Source organism: Rhinolophus sinicus, chromosome 3 (genome assembly GCF_057876585.1).
Source record: "Rhinolophus sinicus isolate RSI-liver-muscle chromosome 3, RSI-T2T, whole genome shotgun sequence".
Classification (NCBI taxonomy): Eukaryota; Metazoa; Chordata; class Mammalia; order Chiroptera; family Rhinolophidae; genus Rhinolophus; species Rhinolophus sinicus.
This window is the reverse complement of record NC_142503.1, coordinates 202023082-202048285: the sequence shown is the minus strand read 5'-3', so window position 1 is coordinate 202048285 and position 25204 is coordinate 202023082. Positions and strand designations below refer to the sequence as shown.

The 25204-nt window shown below is 46.4% G+C and overlaps 1 pseudogene and 1 gene segment (V, D, J or C); both read left to right on the top strand.

Moving 5' to 3' along the window:
- Nucleotides 1–1316: 1316 nt before the first annotated feature.
- Nucleotides 1317–11136, top strand: LOC141570471 (putative V-set and immunoglobulin domain-containing-like protein IGHV4OR15-8 pseudogene; annotated as a pseudogene). The gene is made up of 3 exons (XR_016020832.1): nucleotides 1317–1405; nucleotides 1489–1812; nucleotides 10817–11136. The product of XR_016020832.1 is annotated as a putative V-set and immunoglobulin domain-containing-like protein IGHV4OR15-8 pseudogene (transcript).
- Nucleotides 11137–15476: 4340 nt separating this feature from the next.
- On the top strand, nucleotides 15477–16705 carry LOC148758722 (immunoglobulin heavy variable 3-23-like). The segment is given in 3 exon segments: nucleotides 15477–15587; nucleotides 15692–15999; nucleotides 16679–16705. Coding segments are annotated over 3 exon segments (411 nt in total).
- The last annotated feature ends 8499 nt before the right edge of the window (nucleotides 16706–25204 follow it).

The following is a 25204-nucleotide window of genomic DNA, read 5'->3' as shown; positions in this document are numbered from 1 at the left end:
ACCAAAATGTCCTTCGGTAGATGAATGGATACAGAAGTTGTGGTACATATACACAATGGAATACTATTCGGCGGTAAGAAAAGATAAAATAGGAACATTTGTGACAACATGGATGGATCTTGAGATTATAATGCTGAGCGAAATAAGTCAGACAGATAAAGCAGAGAACCATATGATTTCACTGATATGTGGTATATAAACCAAAAACAACAAAAGAACAAGGCAAACACATGAGAAACAGAAACTCATAGACACAGACAATAGTTTAGTGGTTACCAGAGGGTAAGGGGGGTGGGGGGTGGGGGGTAGGAGATGAGGGTAAAGGGGATCAAATATATGGTGATAGAAGGAGAACTGACTCTGGGTGGTGAACACACAATGGGATTTATAGATGATGTAATACAGAATTGTACACCTGAAATCTATGTAATTTACTAACAATTGTCACCCCAATAAATAAAAAATTTGAAAAGAAAAAGAAAAAAAAGAATTGTATTTCAAGAAAAGTAATATATGATGCACATTATAAACTACAATAAGACAAATATCTTATAAAGCAGTGTATAGAATATGGAAAGAATATTTACTGCTTAACGAGAAGTGAGACAAACCACAGTATAAATGTAATACAGAATTGTACACCTGAAATCTATGTAACTTTACTAACAATTGTCACCCCAATAAACTTTAATTTAAAAAAAAATTAAATTAAATTAATGTAAGATAGAAAGTGGCAGGAAAAAAAAATGTCCAACATCTGTAATGAGGAGCCTCCAAGCCTGACTGTGCAGGGAGGCAGTTACTTAGGCAAAAATGAAGTCATATGAGCTCAAAACAATAGGGTGGGAAGGACTGTTTGTGTTTTTGGTATATTTACAAGAAAGCTGACATCAAAATTTTAATTTAGTTGAATTTTTATCTATGAACATTTGGGAACTGTGAATATCTTTAATGTGTTGGTTGTAATAATGTGTCTGCACATAATGCTAATCATTTTAATAATTATTACAAATACCCATAAGTATTGAACCTGGGTGATATACTCCACTGCTCCAGGATTTCTTCTATGCACAGAAAAGTAGGGCTTGTCTTTGACTTTTTTCAGTGTATCTTATAGATCATGGGATCTTTCATCCCAGACTCAGAGACTGAATTAATTCAAGAGAGAGACCCCACTGGGCCCCATAAGGACCAGGGGAGCCTGACTCAGTCCCTCCCCACTTATCGGAACAGGCTGCCCCACATGCAAATTTCTCCTCAGGCTCCAGGGTAAAACCCCCCTTGGGCTGTGAGCTCCCACCTCTCTCCTCACACAGGCCTGAGGTCTCTGGGGAAGGCAGAGCTGTGGTTTAGAAGAAGATGACACTGCTGGGTCTTCTCCTGTGCCTGGTGACAGCCCCCCAAGGTGAGGGTCTCAGGTGTCAGACACGGGTCTGTGGGATGGGTGTGACTGCACATGAGTGACAGACTGATTCTCCTTGTCCCCAGGTGTCCTGTCCCAGGTGCAGCTGCAGGAGTCGGGCCCAGGACTGGTGAAGCCCTCGCAGACCCTGTCCCTCACCTGCGCTGTCTCTGGATTCTCCATCACAACCAGTGGTTACTGCTGGAGCTGGATCCGGCAGCCCCCGGGGAAGGGACTGGAGTGGATCGGGTACATTAGTTATGGTGGGAGCACTAACTACAGCCCGTCCCTCAAGAGCCGCACCTCCATCTCCAGAGACACGTCCAAGAACCAGTTCTCCCTGCAGCTGAGCTCTGTGACCACGGAGGACACGGCCGTGTATTACTGTGCGAGGGACACAGTGAGGGGAAGTCAGTGTGAGCCCAGACACAAACCTCCCTGCAGGGGTCAGGGGAGCTGGGCTGAAGGGGGTGCTGAGGACACCAGGGGGCGCTCAAGAGAGACAGGGAGCAGGTGTGCACCTGGGTGGGGAAGAGGCTCTTTATTTGGAGCAAGGATTTCCTTTCAAAGAGCTCAGCAGCCCCCAGGGACAACACTTTCTTCTTCTCTGTGGCTTGTTTTCTCATATTCTCACTGCAGACAAGTGAAACACGGACATTGCCTGTTTGCAGATGACATATCAGTGACTGAGGACAACCTCTTCACCAAGTTACTGTGTATCATCTAATTATTTCTTGATAAAGTGACCACCCTGAAGACTCACCTCTTCCCTGTGGCTGGGAAACACTTTACACAAAGACAGACACCAGCACAGTCCAGGTCCCTGTGTGCTGAGCTCAGACTCTCTGCCCCCCACATGCCCACGCTGTCCCCACATGGGCACCTTCTTCCCACAGGCACACAGGCCCCACGGGATCATGTTCAGCCTCCAGGACCTCCACCCCCCACGGTCTCTGTCCTCCCTACGTCTCGTCAGCCTCTCATTCCTCATTTACTCGGGTGGAGGTTGAAAGCCACCCCAACATCACCTTCTGTCACCTGCTGTCCTAACTCTCACTCACTCTGTCCCAGACCCTGAGCTCCATTAGGCTGGAGCTCTGCTCACATTCCCAGCTCTGCCCACAGTACCCGTCACAGAAGGAGGTCCAGTAAATACGTGGGCATTCACGTGTCCCCATGTCATCTAATCCATCTAACATGTGTGTCCATTTGTGGACACCCCAGGGCAGGTTACACTCACTGTGTCTGAAGGGGGCCCTGCTGAGCCCGCATGTCTTGGGAACACATGACTCATGGTGACACAGGCACTATTGCAGGACAGGCCTGTGTCAGGTGGGGACACAGCTGGCTGCTGACCTCCAGGCACCACTAGCAAGTCAGAAGCGTTATGACACAGGACACCCCAATGGGCCACATTTAGAGAGAATCACGGTGAACACCTCATGGGTGGCTCTGTCGAGACACTGGTCAGGGAGCACAGTGGGTGTGTTGGTCACTTCTCATGTCACAGTGACCAGTCCATGTGCAGAGTCAGATATTTGTGAGCTACAGTTATGGGAAAGACATGCAATAGGACTGACAGCGAACCCACCACTGAAAGATTGTTTAGGACATTGAATTAAAAATATAGCAAAGGCATATGAGCTGAGTGTACTTAAGGAGTTGTACAAACAATAGCGAAGAATTGAGTATTACTCTCAGTACATATTTTTTTAATATTGTTTTCTCACTTTATATTCACTCACATTCTCTAAAAGTTTCAATCAATTTGATTGTAGAATTAAATAAGTAGCTACAAAAAATGAACATATAGAGGGTGCCAAAACCATATATACACATTTTAAGAAAGAAAAAAGTGTATTAAAATTGTGATACTCAACATATACCAATAACAAAAGATGAATACAAGTCATGTGTGTACATTTTGGTACCCCCAATATATCAAACCAAACAGCTATCTTCAAATTATTACAATTAAAAAGAACTGTGAGTGCTAAGGGTGTTCTCATCATCTGTCTCCATATCCAATTCTCTTCTTTGAGCAAAACCGACCTTAGATGTCAGCCTTTCATCTCAAACTCTTTGATGGAAGGAAAGAATCATGATAATGTGCCTGCCTCATGCAGCTGTGTGGTTCCGCGTGACCACCAGGGGACAGGTCACATCCACCATCCTGCACCAGGACACCTGGTGGGATGAGTCCAATTTGGTATCACAAGAAAAAGAGACAATCTGTTCTTCCAGAATGAGGCTAAATGTGTGGCAATCGTTTTGAAGCCATTCATTGGAAGCAAACTGAAAAACAGGATTTGTGCATTACTGAGAGTGAATGCTGTGCTCTTGTCGCGTCCAGTGCAACACAGGCAGTGAACGAACGAGAAGGGGTGGGGAAGGGTTAAGAAAGAAACAGATTTCAGGTGTACAATTCTGTATTACATCATCTGTAAATCCCATTGTGTTCATCACCCAGAGTCAGTTCTCCTTCCATCACCATATATTTGATCCCCCTGACCCTCATCTCCCACCCCCCACCCCCCACCCCCCTTACCCTCTGGCAACCACTAAACTATTGTCTGTGTCTATGAGTTTCTGTTTCTCATTTGTTTGTCTTGTTCTTTTGTTGTTTTGGGTTTATGTACCACATATCAGTGAAATCACATGGTTCTCTGCTTTTTCTGTCTGACTTATTTCACTCAGCATTACACTCTCAAGATCCATCCATGTTGTCACAAATGTTCCTATTTCATCTTTTCTTACCGCCGAATAGTATTCCATTGTGTATATATACCACAACTTCTTTATCCATTCATCTATCGAAGGACATTTTGGTTGTTTCCATGTCTTGGCCACCGTAAACAAAGCTGCAATGAACATTGGAGCACACGTGTCTTTATCTCTAAATGTTTTCAGATTTTTTGGGTAGATACCCAGGAGAGGGATTGCTGGGTCATATGGCAATTCTATTCGTAATTTTTTGAGGAACCTCCACACTGCCTTCCATAGCGGCTGCACCAGTCTGCATTCCCACCAACAGTGTATGAGGGTTCCTTTTTCTCCACAGCCTCTCCAACACTGGTTACTATTTGTCTTGTTGATGATAACCATTCTGACTGGGGTGAGGTGATATGTCATTCTGGTTTTGATTTGCATTTCTCTGATGATTAGTGATGACCATTTTTTCACACGTCTATTTGTCATTTGTATGTCCTCTTTGGAGAAATGTCTCTTCAGGTCCTCTGCCCATTTTTCAATTGGGTGGTTTGTTTTTTTGTTGTTGACTTTCATGAGTTCCTTGTATATTTTTGTTATTAGCCCCTTATCGGAGGCACTGTTTGCAAAAATCTTCTCCCATTCAGTTGGTTGCCTCTTTATTTTGTCAATGGTTTCTTTTGCTGTGCGGAAGCTTTTAAGTTTCATATAGTCACATTCATTTATTCTAGCTTTTACTTCCCTTGCCTTTGGAGTCAAATTCATGAAATGCTCTTTGAACCCAAGGTCCACAAGTTTAGTACCTATGTTTTCTTCCATGCAGTTTATTTTTTCAGGTCTTGTGCTTAAGTCTTTGATCCATTTTGAATTAATTTTGGTACATGGTGACAGATAGCAGTCCAGTTTCATTCTTTTGCACGTGGCTATCCAATTCTCCCAGGACCATTTATAGAAGAGGCTGTCTGTCCTCCATTGTATGTTCTTAGCTTCTTTGTCAAAAATAATCTGTCCATATTTATGTGGTTTTATTTCTGGGTTCTCAATTCTATTCCATGGTCTATGTGTCTGTTTTTCTGCCAATACCATGCTGTTTTGATTATTGTAGCCCTGTAGTACAAGCCAAAGCCAGGAAGTGTGATACCTCCATTATAGTTCTTTTTTCTTAAGATTGCTTTGGCTATTCGGGGTCTTTTGTGGTTCCAAACAAATCTGATGATTTTTTGTTCTATTTCTTTAAAAAGTGCCTTTGGGATTTTGATGGGGATTGCATTGAATCTGTATGTTGCTTTGGGTAATATGGCCATTTTAACAATGTTGATTCTTCCAATCCATGAGCACGGAATGTCTTTCCATTTCTTTGTGTCTTCTTCAATTTCTTTCAAAAATGTCTTATAGTTTTCAGCATATAGGTCTTTCATATCCTTGGTTAAGTTTATTCCTAGGTATTTTATTCTGTTTGCTGCAGTTGCAAAAGGAATTGTTTTTTTGTATTTCTTTTTCTGAGATTTCATTGTTAGTATATAGGAATGCAATGGACTTTTGTACGTTGATTTTGTAGCCAGCAACTTTACTGTATTCGTTGATTTTTTCTAATAGCTTTTTGGTGGAGTCTTTAGGGTTTTCTATATATAGCATCATGTCATCTGCAAAGAGTGATAATTTAACTTCTTCATTCCCAATTTGGATGCCTTTTATTTCTTTCTCTTGCCTGATTGCTCTGGCAAGGACTTCCAACACTATGTTGAAAAGCAGAGGTGATAGGGGACATCCCTGTCGTGTTCCTGAACGTAGAGCAAAGGGCTTCAGTTTTTCTCCATTAATTATGAGATTAGCAGAGGGCTTGTCATATATGGCCTTTATTATGTTAAGGTATTTTCCTTCTATACCCATTTTATTAAGTGTTTTAATCATAAACGGATGTTGTATCTTGTCAAATGCTTTTTCTGCATCAATTGATATAATCATATGATTTTTGTCCTTTATTTTGTTTATGTGATGTATCACATTCATGGATTTGCGGATGTTGAACCATCCTTGTGCCCCGGGGATGAACCCCACTTGGTCATGATGAATAATCTTTTTAATGCATTGTTGTATTTGATTTGCTAGGATTTTATTTAGGATTTTTGCATCGGTATTCATCAGAGATATTGGTCTGTAGTTTTCTTTTTTTGTGCTGTCCTTACCAGATTTTGGTATCAAGGTAATATTGGCCTAATTAAATCAGTTAGGGAGTACTGTTTCTTCTTCAACTTTTGGAAGACTCTGAGCAGGATTGGTGTTAGATCCTCTTTGAAGGTTTGGTAGAATTTACTAGTGAAGCCATTTGCTTTGGGGAAGGTTTTGGATGATTCATTCAATTTCCTTACTGGTGATCAGTCTGTTTAGATTTTCCAGTTCTCCATGGTTCAGCCTAGGAAGCTATATGTTTCTAAGAACTTGTCCATTTCTTCTAGGTTATTGAATTTGGTGGCATATAGTCCTTCATACTATTCCTGGATGATCCTTTGTATTTCTGTGGCATCCGTGATAACTTCCCCTTTTTCATTTCTGATTTTATTAGTGTCTTCTCTCTCTCTCTCTCTTTTTTTAGTGAGCCTAGTCAAGGATTTGTCAATTTTGTTAATCTTTTCAAAGAACCAGCTCTTTGTCACATTAATCTTTTCTATTGTCTTTTTGTTCTCTATTTCATTTAGTTCTGCTCTGATTTTTGTTATTTCCTTCCTTCTACTGACCTTGGGTTTCACTTGTTCTTATTTTTCTTGTTCTTTAAGGTGTAACATGAGGTTATTTATTTGGGATTTTTCTTGTTTCTTGAGATAGGCCTGTAATGATATAAATTTCCCTCTTAAAACTGCTTTTGCTGCATTCCCAAAATTGCGGTAGGATGTATTTTCATTGTCATTTGTTTCTGTGTATATTTTGATCTCTCCTCTAATTTCTTGTTTGACCCGGTCATTCTTTAAAAGTATTTTATTTAATCTCCATGTATTTGTGTTTTTTCCTGCTTTCTTTTTGCAATTGATATCCAATTTCAAAGCCTTGTGATCAGAGAATATACGTGGTATGATTTCAATCTTCTTAAATTTGCTGAGGTTAGTTTTATGTCCCAATATATGGTCTACCCTTGAGAATGTTCCGTGTACACTAGAAAAGAATGTATAGTCTGATGTTTTAGGATGAAGTGCTCTATAAATGTCAATTATGTCCATTTCATCTAATGTGTCATTTAGGGCTGCTATTTCGTTATTTATTTTCTGTTTGGATGATCTATCCATAGCTGTCAATGATGTATTTAGGTCCCCTAGTATAATTGTGTTTGGTCAATTTCTCCCTTTAGTTCTGTTAGTAGTTGCTTGGTATATTTCGGTGCTCCCTGATTGGGGGCATAAATATTGATGACTGTTATGTCTTCTTGTTGTACAGTCCCCTTTTACCATTACGAAATGTCCATCTTTGTCTCTTGTTACCTTTTTCACCCTGAAGTCTGTTTCTTCTGATATCAGTAGAGCTACAACTGATTTTCTCTGGATACCATTTGCTTGAGATGTCAATTTGCACCCTTTCACTTTAAGTCTAGGTTTGTCATTGTAGCTGAGATGTGTCTCTTGGAGACAGAATATGGTTGGGTTTAGTTTATTGATCCAATCTGCAACCCTGTGCCTTTTTGTTCGTGAGTTCAGTCCATTTACCTTTAGGATGATTATTGATATGTGAGGATTTCCTATCATTCTATCTTTGGTTTTCTGGTAAGACTGTATCTCCGTTGTTTCTTTGCCTTTTTGCTGTTGTGTATTATTTCTGTGTGGTGGTATTCTATGATATTTCCCTCCGTTTCTTCTTTTATTACAGTATATATTTCAGTCCTGGATTTTTTTGAGTGGTTGCCCTTAAGTTGATGTAAAAGAAAGTTTGATATTTAGAGTATTCCATTTTCTTCAGCACGCTTACTTTCTCCATTCCCATATTACGGTTCAGAACTTAACTCTCCCTCTTTTTATGTTTTGGTTGCCACAAATTGTCCATGTTAACGCTGGTTGAATAGCCTCCTTTAGTATTTGTTATAGTGCAGGTCGTGTATTAGAAAATTCCCTCAGCTTCTGTATGTCTGGAAAGGTCTTTATCCCCCCTTCCTATCTAAAGGATATCTTTGCTGGGTATATTATTCTTGGCTCATAATTTCTCTCTTTCAATAGTTTGAATATTTGTTTCCACTCCCTCCTGGTTTGTAGAGTTTCTGCTGAGAACTCTCATACTAATCTGATGGGCTTTCCTTTGTAGGTTACCATCTTCTTTTCCCTGGCTACATTGAGAATTCTCTTTGTCATTGATTTTAGACAGCTTCAATACAATGTGTCTTGATTAAGGCCTGTTGGGGTAATTAGAGGTAATTAGGTGTTCTATTTGCTTCTTGGATTCGGGGATTCAGTTCTGTCCACAAATTTGAGAAATTCTCATCAACTATTTGTTTGGATATACTCTCTGTTTCCTTCTCTCTTTCTTCTCCTTCTGGTATGCCCATTATTCTTATATTGCTCTTTCTGATGGAGTCAGAAAGTTCTTGTAGAGTTCTTTCATTTCTTTTAAGTCTCAAGTCTCTTTCTTCTTCCATCTATGTAATTTCCAGGTTTCTATCTTTGATGTCACTGATTCTTTCCTCCATCTGGTTAAGTCTACTATCTAAGCTGGCTGTTTCTTTCTTCATTTCTTCTATTGAGTTCTTAATCTCCAGAAATTCTATTTGGTTCTTTTTAAAAATGTCAATCTCTTTGGTAAAATGTTCATGTTGTTCTATGATTGTGTTTCTGAGTTTATTAAACTGCCTTTCTATGTTTTCCTGCATCTTGTTGACTTTTTCAGAACTGCAACCTTGAATCCTCTGTCATTTAAGTCACATATATCCATATCTTTAAGTTGATTTTCTGGAGACTTTTCACTTTCTTTCTGAGCTGTCTTGTCGCCATGGTGATTCATGGCGGTTACTGATTTATTATTTCTCTTCCTAGACATCTACAGGAGTGGCTTCTGCAACAGGTTGATATGAAACGGTCTTTCATTTGTTTTCCAGTACTTGTTGGTAGAATGTTTTATTTTCTCTCCAACTGCAGCCTTTTTTTCTCTCTCACATGGTTGTGCTATGTTTTCTCTGCAACTATTCCAGCTTCTCACACAATGGGGGGATTCCCCGGGAGATGGGCTTCTCCTCTGTTAATAGTTCTCCCGGGTCACAAGGCACAGTGTCCGTGTGGTTATGCGGAGAGCTTTTGATGTTCCAAAGCTCTTCCTGCACCAGATTCAGAGCCCGTATGTTTCAGCAGTTCTGTTTACTCCTGCAGGGATCCAGATAGGTGGGGCCAGGGGCGGGGTGAGTTGTGAGAGGTGGCCCAGAGCAATGGCGGTGACCACCACCACAGCCGGTCTTGCTTCCACAGCTCCCTCCCCTTTGCCAGAACTAGTTGGGCTGCGAATCTGTGTTTGCAGTCCACAGTTCTCAGAACAGCAAATATTCTGTTTTTTTGATCTGTCACTGCTACTGTTCAGCTTCTAGCACCGGACAGGTGGGGGCAGGGTGAGCTCTGGGAGGGTAGGGAGGGAGGGAGCGGCTAGTCTCAGTGCCTAAGGCTTCTGTTCTCTGCTCGGCAGTGAAGGCTTAAACCACCGTTTTCAGCCTTTTTCCCTCAGTCTTTTCTCCGAGGTCTCTGCCATGAGCGTTGGGTTCAGCCGTGTTATATACTGCCCCTCAGCCCTGTGGTCCATAAGCGGAGCCCTAGCAGTCTGAGTTCTTCCCTCCCCGCCCCCCGCCCCCCAGCTGCGGTAGTTCTGGGATGCAGTGAGCTGGGAGCACTGAGCTTGGTCTGCGTCCTGCACCCGCGGGTCTCCGTCTCCTTACTTCTCCCTTCCCTCCTCCCCTGCTCACATGATTTGCCCACCTTTAGGTGAATTTAGTAGTGGGCCTCTTCATCTTGCCTGTCTGCTGTGCAGGGAGACCTTTGTGGAGTTATGTTTGTTTGATTAGTTGTAAATTCCAGGGGAGATTTACAGAGGCTCACCCTCGCCACCATTTTGATCGACGTTTAATAAAATCAAATTTAAAATGGGTTTTCTAGGACTTCAAGATGTCTTTAGAGCAACAATCTGAATGACAAAGATGGTTTTACCAATTTGAAATTTTCAAAATTTTGGGACACACCCTGACCCCCGATTTGAGACATTTAGATTAAAGCCGAGAACAGTCTCAAGTGGTCTCCGTGTCATTCAAAGGGGGTTCTCAGTGACGATCGCATCCTGGGTGTTTGTTCCTCAGTGGGAGGAACTCTGTCGGCACAGATTCAGGGACCTGGCAGGGGACACATATCCTATAACAAGTATTAGGACTTGGACCCTCAGATGCCCACTGAGCATGGTCCTGTGTCATCGAGCTTCTCTCAGGTGGGCCAAGTCTTCAGCTATGAATCACACTGCTCATGAATATGCAAATGAGTGGAGTTGGGCGGGGTTAAATGTGGACATGTCTGTGCCCTGAGAGCATGGCCCCACAGCCACACGCTACAGACGTCCTGACCTCACAGCCCTCACCATGGACTGGAGATGGACAGTCCTCTTCCTGGTGGCAGTGGCTACAAGTAGGGGGCTCCGCAGTCCCTGGCTGATGAGGGGCCCTGGCCAGTCATTGGGGTTACACCCCCTCCTGTCTCCTGTCCACAGGTGTCCAATCCGAGGTCCAGCTGGTGCAGCCTGGGGCTGAGGTGAGGAAGCCTGGAGCCTCAGTGAAGGTGTCCTGCAAAGCTTCCGGATACACCTTCACCAGCTACTGGATGCAATTGGTGCGACAGGCCCCAGGACAAGGGCTTGAGTGGATGGGATGGGTCTATGGAGGCAATGGTGGCATAAGCTATGCACAGAAGTTCCAGGGCAGAGTCACCATGACCAGGGGTACGTCAACCAGCACAGCCTACATGGAGCTGAGCAGTCTGAAATCTGAGGACACGGCCGTGTATTACTGTGCGAGGGACACAGTGAGATGACCCACATCCTGAGAGTGTCAGGAACCCTGAGGGAGAGGGCAGCTGTGCGGGGCTGAGGAGACAACAGGGGCAGTGAGACTCCTGACTTCGTCATGCAGAGTCAGGAACCTGAGACGAGGGGTGAGGCTCTCAGGGGCACCTCAGTCATTCAGGGAAAGGTTTCCAGTGTCCAAACATCCTCAAGGAAGAACTAGGGAAAGCCTTTCCTGAAAGGACCTGTCATGTGTCACTGTCCTTGCAGTGGGCACATCTGGAGCCTCCGTGTTCTCTGAGTGAGGGAGGTTATTTCAGGCATCACCTGGGATCACTTGGTGGGACGATCTGGGATTGGCCTGCAGTGTCTCCCTATAACTTTCTCTCACTTTCCCCTATTTGTGAAAAATGGAAATGAGTTTGGGAGAAAGTGTACATATAGAATTCAAGGGTGAATTTCTGCTCCCCACCTGTGATCAACCAACACACACGTGACATGTGATTGACCATCATGTCACGTGGTGCAAACCCCATGGGTGGTAGATGTTTCCGGTCAAGCACAGTCTACGTCAGCTCACAGTCCCCTCAGCATTTCCTGCAGGGGTGAGTTCCTGAGAGGCTTCTCCCCTCAGACCCTAACCTGCGGGTGTCCCTGCCCTGGGGAGTCCTGGGGTCCTCACACAACAGGGAGCAACAGGGGGAGACCCTTGATGATGTGAGACTCAGTCCAGCCTGTTACTTTCCGAGGAAAACTGAATCTAATTACCTCACACTCGGGGCTCAACTCTAGTCACATTTATTCCCTCACACTCTGGGGCTCAGAGCATGTAGGCAGTTTCACTGTGAGACATCAAGGTGTTGGCAGGACCACACATGCCCCGGAGGGTCTGGGGAAGCGCTGTGGTCTGACAATGAGTGTGTTGAAATCCTAAACCCCAAGAGGTTGTGTTAGCAGGTGGGGACTTGGGTGGGGGCTAGGTCATCAGAGTGCAGCTCTCAGGATGGGGAGCAGAGCCTCTCTAATGAGCCCCAGACAGTTTACTTGTCCCTCCCACCCTGTGAGGACGCAGCAGGAAGCCACCGGATGTGAACCAGGCAGAGGGCCCTCACCAGTGGTGACCATGTGGGGTCTCGGTGTTGGATTGTCACCTGCAGAACTGAGGGGAATAAATGTTTGTTCTTTATAATGTACCAGGATATGGAACTTTTTATAGCAGCCCAGATGGAATAGAATGGTAAAGACTGTTTATGTTCATTTTCCAGCTTCTAGAGGTGCTTTCCTTGCCTGCCATGTCCTGGTCCTCCAACGTCACACCAGGAGGAGGTCACCTTCCATCAGAGGTCACATTGCTTTCTTCTCCTGGATCTAATCTCCCTCTGCCTCCCTCTGCTATGAACACTGTGGTTGAATTAGGAGTCACTCGGATAACACAGGAAAACCTTTGCTTCCCCTGGTGCCTAAATGAACCAAGTATGACAAAGGCCTTTTCCCATGTTACGTTCACAAAGTCCAAGCGTGACTCAGACCTTCTCAGTGCTCCCTCAGCTTCCTAACAGTCACCTCCAGGACCCAGGCCAATTACAGCTACAACATGCCAACACCCCCTCAAAAGCTAATTCATGAAAACATGAAATCCAGTCTGAAATGTATGAGCACCATCATCTCAAAAGTCCCAAATACAATCTCTGAATCAGTTATGGGTCATAATTTGGTGGCTCTATCCTGGGGTAAAATCCTCTCTGTCTGTGACACTAAAAGACAAGTTGTCTCTTAAAACAGAACAGCAGGGCAGGCAAAGGGTAAGAGTTACGGACGCTTGCATTCCAAAGAGATGAAATGGAGGGGTCAGGTAATGAAAAAGTCTGTGCACAGGAGGGTACACAGCACTAGTGCTCCAAGGGTCCCACACTGATGCTGGATAAAGGGGAGGGGACACAGTCTGTCTGCAGGGGCTTTGGGACAAAGGCGCACGTGCACCACCAGGGGGCGCTCGGGACGCGCTCAATTCACGTCCGGGAGGAGTTGGCTGAGGGCTGCTGTCCTGTCAGGGTTTGGTCTCCGTGCTCCTTAAACCTCCTACTGACATTCGCGCAGCAGAAACTGTTTTCTAAACGTTCTGGAAACGCAGAAGTGTCCTCCATTTTCTTTTCTTATTAGAACTTTGTTGACTATATTCCACATGCTGCACTACACATCTACGTGACGAAATTTCAAACTATAGTTGACGTCCTGTACTGTTTTATATCAGTGTCATGTGTACAGCACAGTGGTTAGACATTTATATAATTTATGACGGGAACCCCCAATAAGCGACTGCCCATCTGACACTACACAGTCGTCACAATCCTGCTGACTGTATCCCCCGTACTGTACTTTCCTATTTAGAATACGCTGTCGTCATGGTGATGTGCACAGTTCCCAAGGGCCAGGCACTGCGATCACTTCCTCTCCTATAATCATGTAACAGCCATGAGTGTGGGACAGCAGGGACTTCTATGTCATAGATGAATAATCAACCTTAAATAACAGCATTCCTCCTGATGTTGGGTATTCCTAATTGACTTCACCAATTATTCTATTGTATTAATTGTTGAAGCTTTTTCATGGCTGTCTAGGCAGAGAGACTCTGTGGAAATGGCCCTTGTGGTTACTGAAAACCCACAGCCTCTCCATCAGCTCCATGACTCTCTCTCCAACTTCTCAGCATCTCCAAGTCCCAGGGATAGAAAAGCATCCTGTCAACACGTCCGTCTCCTTGGTCTCCCTGAAGGTCAGGAAGCCAGAGGTACCCAGGGGCGAGGGCACCACCACCACGTGTACACCGAGTGCACTCTCACAGGATGTGCAGCCCGGGGCCCCTTTCCCAGGGGCACACGTGTCCCCAGACCCCAGGATCATCTCCCAGGAAGAGGAGCACATCCACCCCTCACTGCTGTCCAGCTGCCCGTATAGCTCAGCATGTGCAGCTCAGGAGGCAAACACTGAGGTCTGGGCCTGACGGTGCTGGGAGGTGAGGGCAGGTGTCCTCCTCCTCAGTGTCCTGGTGGAGACCCAGGGGGCTGTTTCCACAGGGCAGTGACGTGGTGTGGGGATGCTGCAGACGGGTGAGGACACACCATGACGTTGTCAGAATTGACATGACTTTGAAATACAATTAGGGATCTAACTTAAAATATAAACAGATTGGGGATCCTGGTGGATTGTGAGTCCGTATGTTTCAGCAAGGATAATTTAGGTGTTATTTTACTTTTCTGCTTCGAGGAATATGCATGAGGACATTTCACTGGATACAATGTGGCTGACAATATACATTTTCATCTTCCCACTGCTATGTTCACTCACCAGTGGATTTAGTATCGTTCACTCAATTGTATATTGAGATGGCACATGTCCATATGCATCAAAATAGAACATTTCCAAATAAACCCACATGACTGCACTAAGAGTTAAACATGTTTGTTCCCCACTGTGAAGTCACAGCCCCACACTACTGACAGGGTACCTTGTCCCTGCTGTGGTGGCTCTTTCCCTGCCTGCTAGTCTGCTGCACGAGAAGCCCCCTGAGCTGGGCATCACCACAAGTCCCTCAGCTGGAACACTGGGAATGACCCAGTGAGAGGACAATGGGTGGGGCTGTTCCTACTCGTGCTCCTGCTTCCAGGTCCAATAAAATGCCTATTGATTCAGGTAATACCTGCATCCTCTTGATCTGGGCCATTTACTGTGGTCAAATATGCATCATTGAAGCCACTACAAGGTAAAAATAGAAAATTGGTGAGGAAAGACTTACAGACAGACAACAATGTACAAAAGGTCATACTTATGAAAAACTGCATCTGCATGAACCCTAATTCTCTACATTCTTAGGTAAATACTACCATGCAGAAATATCACACATGTTCCCATTACAGGAAAGAGGTTCTGGAACCTCACCTGGCATGTCCATCCCTGCCCTGGAGTGGGATGGGGGAGCAGTGGGGTCCATGGGGAGGGTACAGGGCTCCCTCTCAGATGATATGTGCCCTTGGACACGTCACACGGCTCCTCTGGGCGGCCGTGTGTAGCTTCACCTCTGCAACATGAAGGTGGATTGATACCTCGGTCACTTGTTCTGGGTGCTCACATACAAGTGAAATGAGGTAATGGGTGCTGAGCACTCACTCCAGCACCGTCATGTGTAATAAATCATGTTTTCCTGAACTCTTACGTGCCCACCAACTAACCAGGACACTCAGGCCTGCATGAGGCCCCACCTTGTGTAGGTGTCCAACCCCGGAGCTCCCTATATGGAAGGAGGACATGCAAATAGGGGCCCCTCTGCTGATGAAAACCAGCCCAGCCCTGACCCTGCAGCTGTGGGACAGGAGCCCCAGCCCCGGGATCCCCAGGTGTCCCCATTCCATGATCAGGACTGAGCACAGACGACGCACCATGGAGTTTGGGCTCAGCTGGGTTTTCCTTGTTGCTGTTTTAAGAGGTAATTTATGGAGAACAGGAGACGCTGAGTATGTGAGAGAATATGAGTGAGAGAAACAGTGGATGTGTGACAGTTTCCTGACCAGGACCTGTCTGTGTTTGCAGGTGTCCAGTGTGAGGTGCAGCTGGTGGAGTCTGGGGGAGGCTTGGTGCAGCCTGGGGGGTCTCTGCGCCTCTCCTGTGCAGCCTCTGGATTCACCTTCAGTAGCTACGCCATGTACTGGGTCCGCCAGGCTCCAGGGAAGGGGCTGGAGTGGGTCTCAGCCATTAGTAGTGGTGGTAGCACCTACTACGCCGACTCCGTGAAGGGCCGATTCACCATCTCCAGACACAACGCCAAGAACACGCTGTATCTGCAAATGACCAGCCTGAGAGCCGAGGACACGGCCGTGTATTACTGTGCGAGGGACACAGTGAGGGGAAGTCAGTGTGAGCCCAGACACAAACCTCCCTGCAGGGGACAGGGGGGCTGGGCTGCAGGGGGCGCTCGGGACACACCGAGCACAGGAGCAGCCCAGGAGCAGGTGTGGGGACAGAGATTTCCTCTGAAATTTCTCAGCTGCCCTCAGGGACAAGTCTGAACCATCTTTGTGACTCTAATGTCTCCTATTTTCAGCAGCCAACAAAGTGTAAACTGTCTGCAATAACATATCACCAGTCACTGGGGCCTTTCCTTCACCAAATTCCTGTGTGTCCTGGTTGTCTCAGAGAGACCATCGCGAGGGCTGTCGTCTCCGCTGTGGTGGGAAACGTTTCCCACACAGAGACCCCAGCACAGTCCTGGCCCCTGTGTGCTGAGCTCAGGCTCTGTGTCCCCCACATGCCCACTGTGTCCCCACAGGGACCCTTCTTCCCACAGGCACACAAGGCACCATGGGGGTTCAGTCCCCTAGGACCTCCACCATCAACGGTCTCTGTCTTCCCTACAACACTTTACCTTTAATGTCTCGTTCCTCATTTAGTCAAATCGATGTTGAAACCCACCCCAACATCACCTTCTGTCACCTGCTGTCCTAATTCTCCCTCAGTCTGTCCCAGACCCTGTTTTCCATGGGGCTGGAGCCCTGCTCACACTCCCAGCTCTGCCCACAGTACCCGTCACAGAAGGAGGTCCAGTAACTACATGGGCATTCACGTGCCCCCACGTCATCTCCTAGTTCATCTACCATGTGTCTGTCCATTTGTGGGCACCCCAGGGCAGGTTACACTCACTAGGGTTTCCAGGTGGCCCTGCTGAGCTCACATGTGATGGAAACACGACTCATGGTGACACAGGCACTATTGCAGGACAGGCCTGTGTCAGGTGGGGGCACAGCTGGCTGCTGACCACGAGGCACCACTAACAATTCAGAACCCTTATGACACAGGACATTCTTATAGAGCCCCCTGTACAGAGCATGGTGGTGGACACCTCATGAGTCACAATGTTGAGACAGGTCAGGGAACATACGTGTAGTGCGTGTGCTGGTCTCTTGTCACGTCTCAGTGACCAGCCCATATGTATAGTCAGATATTTGTGAGCTAAATTATGGGAAACACATGAAGTAGGACAGAACCCACAACTGGAAGTGTGTTTAGGAGAAACTTTAAAACACAGCAAAGGCAGATGAGCTGAGTGCACTTGGGAGGCTGGATAGAGAATAGAGAACCATGGAGTGTTACTCTCAGTGAAAATACATAAAATATTGTTTCCTGACTTGTCTGAAGATTTACTCACTTTTTCTAAAAGTATCAATTTGGTTGTGCCCATCTAGGACTAATCACCAAACAATCACACTTTGGAGCCAAGCAGATATTACACATTTCTGCAATTAAAAGGATTGGAACTGATGAAAGGTGTTCTCACCACAGGTCTTCACATCCTATTCTCTTTCCAGGGAAAACACTGACCTTAAATGTCAGCCTTTCATCCCAAAGCCCTTGATAGAAAGAAAGGAATCATGACAACGTGCCTCATGCAGCCAGTGTGGCTCAGCGTGACCACCAGGGGACAGGTCACTTCCACAGTCCTGCACCAGGACACCTGTTGGGATGAGCCCAAGTTGGTATCACAAGAAGAAGAGACACTTTCTTGTTGCAGAAAGAGGCTAAAGATGTGGGAGTCATTTTAAACCATTAAACTGAAGAGAACTGAAAAACAGGATTTGTGCGTTACTGAGAGTGTCTGCTGTGCTCTCATGGTCACTACATTCCTAAACTTTAACAACTGTCCGTCACATTGATTATGCACCGGGCCCTGACATGGCACAGGAGGTTTGCTGGTGACTTCAGCTTTAGACCCACGTAAAGGTCTTTGCTGTAAGGCCTCACCATACTCAGGAAGACATCCATTCAGAGGGGTCGATGCAGGTGGGTGTGATACGAACTGTTGAGATTTCCCTAGGGAACCCCATATGTTTCCATTTCTGTCTGAGTTTCCTGGTCCGAGAAACTAAGGAGCATTTGAGATTCCCACAGAAGTGGTCCCTCATTACTCTGAAGAACATTTCTGTGTCCACTCCTCATGGGGACGGCCCAGCATCCCTAATCCAAGGTGTACAGGATTAATTCACTGTGTCGTGTAGGCCGTTCCACCTGTTAGATCTGTTTTTATAGAAGCTAGCCTTCTCTCGTGCACCCCATTGTGTCCTGGATAAATATGGGTTGATCCACTTTATCAAATAGAAATGAATCATGGGGGAGGGGAAGAGAACTCACACACTAGACCCACGCGTTTATAGGAGCCCCCGCCCAGCACACAGTGTCCAGCCTACAGCCCCCACCCACACGCCCACATGAAGCCTGAGCCCGAGCTGACAAGCAGAGGGGAGCTGAACCCCTAGTCTGGAGAGGAATTTGGGTGCAGATACTTCGGGTGCTCAGGGTTCTGAACAGGAGACTCCTGGGGGTGTGAATCTGTTTCCCAGGCCTGTCTTCATGGTTCACTGTACAGGACAGAGGACACATGGTTTTCCCACATAAAATGGGGACAGAACAGAGCAAGGAGCAGCTGCTGGGAATGCAGACAGGCACCTCCTGCATCGTGTGTGTTCATGCATTTTATCACCTTATCTACTTATCATGTTTCCACATCTTTACAGACCTTTCCTGCTGGGGAGAGACAGCCCCTCGTGGGTCCCCAGTCCTCAGAGCAGCACAGCCCAGGCTGGAGCAGGCCTTTCACACACACACTAACCCACCCAGAGCACCGGCTCGCTCTGGCCCGCACACCAGGACACACTTCCTCTGCCTTCATCATCCCAGGCCCAGGTGCCCGGCACAGGGAGACGCCCCTCATCTCTGAGCTAGTGTCATTACTCACCTGGTCCATCCAAAGCTGGTCACCTGCCTGCCCCTCCTGTCCCAGGGAAAGGCCAGTGAGACCAGGTCCTCAGCTGCCCCTCGCTCCCTGTCTCCTGCCTGCTGACCACCCTGGTCCTTCCATGTGGTCTCACATGGCCCCGAGCTTCCTGTTTGTAGGACCTGTGAGTGTGATAAACTCGGTTTGCCCCTGGTCCCCTCCTGTGTGTCCTCTGGAGGCCATGCCTGACTGACATCTCATGAAAGAATGCAGCCTATTGGTACTAAAGCAGGAAGGTCTGGTATTGAGAGGGGGTTATAGACACGTTCTGTGACTACTTGTCTTTATGATTGCGTATCTCGGTTGGGCACAGCAATCAGTTGGAAACCTCGATGTCACGTAGGTTTCCTGTGTGTCTCTGCGCCTCTCTGTGGCTTCATTTGGAAAGAGTCAGCACCTCCTGTCCTAAACTGTGGGCAAAGGTAGGTGTTTCTGTCAGGTTAGGGGTGTTGTGGGGTCAGAGCACCTGCCCATAGGCCTCTGGAGCTGAGCTTAGACTCTGGGAACCTCCTTGAGAAGAGAAGAGAGAGAGCAGGCTCAGCCCTGTCCTGGGACGGGCTTCATTGACCTTTAACCTATGTTACAAAGGGTCAGCGGTCAGCACACCCCAGCCCTGGGCATCAGAATAGACAGTGGGGAACGAGGAAGCTGCAGGTCATGAGCACATATCCCTGAGTCATCAGTGACCCCACAGCCGGCACCCACATGTCCCTGACGTCCACCAGAAAGGGATGGGGGGGGCCCAGTCCTCAGACCAGGATGTGGGCTTCCTGGGACCTACAGATGATTGACATGGAGACAAAGGTCTGTCTGCAGCCCTTCTCAGGATGCTCCAGAATCCAACCCTGCCAAGTGTCCTGTTATTTTAGTTACTACTGAAGAGTTTCTGAAAGTGGGAAGAGACTTGTGATGTGGCTACAATAATCAAGACTGTGTGGCTTGGTGGAGGGAGAGACACACATCAATGGAGCAGAATACGTGGGACCTTGGATAAGCCAAGTGTTTCCTGATGTGACACAGACAGTACAGACCTTAGAAAAGCGGTAAGAAATAGGACTTTGGAAAGGGCAGGTTTTAATTTCAGGATTATGTTTCCACCAAAATTGACTAAAATATTATTATATCTCAATGATGTCTATAAATACTTGCTAACTGCGTATATTTAGTCTGTTGTCAGGATGTGTCTGCACATAATGCTAATCACGTTAATGATTATTTCAAATCTCCATAAGTTTTAAAACCTGGTGATCTACTCAACTAGTCCAGCATTTAATTTATACTCAGAGAAGTAGGGCTTGACTTTGACATTTTTCAATGCATCTTATAGATCATATGCTCTTTCATCCCAGACTCAGAGGCTGTATGAATTCAAACGAGAGACCCTACGGGGCCCCATAAGGACCAGGGAACCTGACTCAGTCCCTCCCCACTTACAGGAACAGGCTGTCCCACATGCAAATTTCTCCTCAGGCTCCAGGGTAAAACCCTCCTGGGGCTGTGAGCTCCCAGCTCTCTCCTCACATAGGCTGAGGTCTCTGGGGAAGGCAGAGCTGTGGTCTAGAAGAAGATGACACTGCTGGGTCTTCTCCTGTGCCTGGTCACAGCCCCCCAAGGTGAGGCTCTCAGGTGTCAGACACGGGTCTGTGGGATGGATGTGACTGCACGTGAGTGACAGACTGATTCTCCTTGTCCCCAGGTGTCCTGTCCCAGGTGCAGCTGCAGGAGTCGGGCCCAGGACTGGTGAAGCCCTCACAGACCCTGTCCCTCACCTGCACTGTCTCTGGATTCTCTTTAACCAGCTACAATGTGCACTGGACACGCCAGGCTCCAGGAAAGGGGCTGGAGTGGGTTGGTGCTATTTGGTATGATGGAAGCACAGACTATAACCCAACGCTTAAGTCCCGGCTCAGCATCACCAGGGAAACCTCCAAGAGCCAAGTTTATTTAACACTGAAGAGCCCGACAGCTGAGGACACCGCCGTGTATTACTGCGCGAGACACACAGTGAGGGGAAGTCAGTGTGAGCCCAGACACAAACCTCCCTGCAGGGGACAGGAGGGCTGGGCTGCAGGGGGCGCTCGGGGTCCACAAGACTGTGCTCCTATCACCTGGGGCACTTGTGACATTTGAGCTCAGGAAGGAGCCTGAGGGCAGGTGTCACAGGGAACGAGGGACAAAGGGAGGGAGTGTGCTGTCACCATGTAGTCACCTTGTGGGACAGAGTCCCAGACAGCAGTTTCCAGGCTCTTGGCCTCATGCGGAAAGGTGGTGGCTCGCGTAGTAGATGGCCATCAGCTGTGACCAGTTAGCCATTGGCTACTGATATAACTGCCGTGGCTGAGCTAGCAAGCAGATTGCAGTTAGCAAGAGGTTGGCTGTTTGGCAGAGAAGTGGACGGGGGATTGCAGATCATGTGGCTCCTGCCTCCTGTGTCTCCAACGCAGCCACCAGCAAAAATATAGCGCTATGTCTCCCCTACCTATGGCTCCGTGGGTGTTCCTTTTTGGCCTCACCGTATCCTGCGTTCTTGTGTGGGGAGCGCGAAGTGAGACCCTGCATGACACACCTTAACTTAATTAAAAATATGTACCACCAGAAACCCCCCACTGCATCTACTCTAAACAATGACATAGTGTATTAACTATTCAAACACAATGGATATTTACATGTGGCAACATATATATACATACATATGTATTTTTGCTTCATCTCTTCAATTGGGTCTGTGTTGAGAACAGGAGTCATACAGCTGACGCTGCAGTAAATTCTCAGAATGCAGGTCCCTGTCTTGGTAGTTTTAGGAATCTTCAGCTAAAGTAATAAAAATAACAATAGTAATAATAATAATATAGCATAATAATGAATTTCACACGTTTATTTGTATAACATTAGGAAGAGTTAACTTTTGGCATAAAAAGTTAATCTGAATTGGAGTTTAAATCCCCAATATTCTTTTCTCAATGCACCTGAGAACATATACTACATTTTTCCATATACAATGTGCACTTTTTTGCCCAAATTTGTGAGGAAAAAATAAGGATGAGCATTATCCATGAATAGTACTAATTCCATATTTATATAAATGTTTTTGATTCCTTTATTTATGTTTGTGAATTAATTGTGTAACACTAGAAATCAATAAAGCCATCCATATGGAAAATAAGACCCTGGAATAGGATAGTCAATGTTGTTGAACTTATGATGAACTTGCAACGATGAAGAGATCCTGGCCTTCTGTGATGCATAAATATCGTAAATTTGTTGCCAGTACATAAAAGTTCTTGTACCTTGTATCCGGTCTGTGTTTTGTAATTATTTGTTATGTAAAATGTCTTGTATCATAATATGTTTTTAAAATGCTGAAATTCCTCTATAATACAAAATCAAGTACCTGTAAGTAAACAAAGAAAACTGTGAATTAAAAAATTAAAACAAAAGATTTTTCCCTGAGAGTTTGGACCAAAACATGGATGCACATTATACACAGCAAAACATGGTACATCCCTCTTCGCTCAGCAGCTTTCAGGAATGCTGGTTCCCAGGCTGAGTCCCCGACCCTGTGTAGAGTCTCGTGTCCTCAGGAGAAAAGAGAAGAAAGAGAGGAAAGCATAAGTGTCTGTGGATGAAGCAGCTGGTGCCTCGTTTGATTCTCTCCATCTTACGTGGCCTCGAGGACCAGGTCCCTGGGATTCCTACGAGACAATGACTAAATAAATGACTTTATTTTATGCCATGTTATTATTGTCATACACACAGTCACACACACACACACACACACACACACAGGCACACACACACACACACAGGCACCCAGATGTGTTTAATGTACGTGTTACTAGAAGATATATTCTTATAAGAAGAAAAATGCAGAAGCACAATATTTCATTTTCTCTTCCTAAGAGAATTCCTAATGTTGTTTATCTTTATTTACTACCTCTATTTTATCTCCACTTTACTTGGTATTTACCAATCACTTACATATGTGTTCCCTTCCACGAAAGTATCAAATATTTTTATATAATTACAAATAGGAAGGTTGCTCACTCAGCTTGGGCTGCCAGGAAAAAGTACCACAGGCAACGTGCTTAAACAACAGTTATTGATTATGACTGCTGTGGAGTCTAGAAAGTTCAAAATCAAGGTCCCGGCTGATTTAGGTCCTGGTGACAGGTCTGACCTGGCTCGCAGCTGACCATGTTCTCACTGAGTCCTTACGTGCCTTCTATGATGGAGGGAGATCTCTCTCTTCCTCTTTGTAAAATGCTCCAATCCTATTGGAGTTCTACCACCACATTCTGACCTCGTGTAACCTTATTTGCCGACTCAAAGCCCTATTTTACACACCACCATTGAGCATTAAGACTCCAACATACAAATTTGGAAGGACCCAATTCGACCCATAATATCCTACAAATTATATGCCAGAATGTATGATCGCCAAAATATATGTCCTCCCCACATGCCAAAGACATTAACTTTAACCAACAATCCAAAAATTCGTACTCATTTCAGCACCAGCTCTAAGGCTAAGGTCCAAAGTCTCACTTAAGTGCAGTCTCATCAGATCCTGGTGACGTGACCTGTGATTCATCCTGAGGCAAAATTCCTCTCCAGCTGTGAACCTATGAATCCAGACAAGTGACATGATTCCAAAATGTGATGGTGGGTCAGGCATAGGGGTGACATTCCCGTTCTGAAAGTGATGAACAGGAAAGAAGGAAGGAGTGATGGCCCCAACCTGGTCCACAACCTGCCGGGCAAATCCCATGTGATATCAAGGTTGAAAAACAGTCCTCTTTGGCTGATGCCCCTCATTCTGTACCCAACGGGGTCGTGGTCCCATGTCCTGACTCCACTGAAGTGGTGTCTCACTTTATGGACCGACTAGGGCTGTCTCACCACGGCTGTGAATGTGGGGTCACACGTACCAGAATCTGCCTTGGGGGTCCCACCCCAAGGCTGTGGTTCATGGTTGTGTCACCTTTTGAAATACAGATCATTTAATTCTTTGAAATCAAAGAGTCAGACCTAGGGAGGGGGCACAGTTACCAGGGTAACAGAGTCAGGAAGAGACTGTGGGTGCTGCAGGCGTGAAGGGAGGGGTCACAGGGAAGTGAGCTGACCATGGGAGAACCTTTGAGGAGGTCACAGGCAGACCCAGGGGACCACCTCACAGGTGTTTAATCCTAAGGATACATAACATCACACACACACACACACACACACGAGCAGCCTCACCTGAGTCAGCTGACAACAGTGCTGCCTCCTCCTCCTCCAAATTCTCAGGTGCCTCCCCTCCCGCAGACATGGGTTCTCCAAGGGACGCCCACTGCAGGTGCTGTGAGTGGGCAACAGTGTGATTGGGCCTTGATTCTAACAATCTGTGGGACAAGATTGGTCCATCTCATGGGTCCTCTGCACAGGGCCCATTGGCTGTGAGAAAAAGCAGAGCCAGGATGTAGGTTCTCCCCAAGTCTGTGCATGTGTCACATTTCCTGGGGTTTTATTTACAAGAGAGTCACACCCCAGGCCTAGGATCAGAGTGGGGGACAGCCCATTGTCATGCAGGGTGTCCTGTGGGGTCTCCCGCTCCTTTGTCACGTGGGGAGGCCTACGGGGCCTCTGCTCCCACTCCCCACATAAGAACGCAGGATAATGGTGAGGCCAAAGGGGAACACCCACGGAGCCACAGACAGGGGAGTCACACCGCTATAGTCTCACTGGAGGCTGGGTTCACACGATGTGCGACCTGCTGTCTGCTTTCTGCCAACCGACCGACTCTCTCCTCGACTTCCCTCCCTAATGCAGCCGCGGCAGTTATATTAGTGGCCAATGGCTCAAGGGCCACAGCTGACGGCCATCTAGCCACAGCTGACGGGCATCTACTACCCGAGCCAGCACCTTTCCACGGGAGGCCGAGAGCCTGGAAACTGCTCTCTGGTCTCTGCCCCCAAATCCATGTATTAAGTATAGGGGACTAGGACACTTTGTGGTCCATTCCTCCTGAAATCATTCCCTCTGTGTGTGTCTATTTTATTGACCAGCAGAGGTGAGTGGGCTGTATGACAATCCAGGAATTTCCAGATGTCACCTTCAAGAAGAGGAATGTTAAGGAGATAAGAGCCTCCCTCCCCCCTCAAAGTTCCCAAGACCTGCTGGACTCTGGACAGTGTCAGTGCATCTGGCAGCCACAGGGAAGGGGCTCCCTGGGTCTTTTATAAAACACTTGCTTAACGTCTCCCTGCAGAGTCGTTGGGGTTTAGTTATATCCATTCATT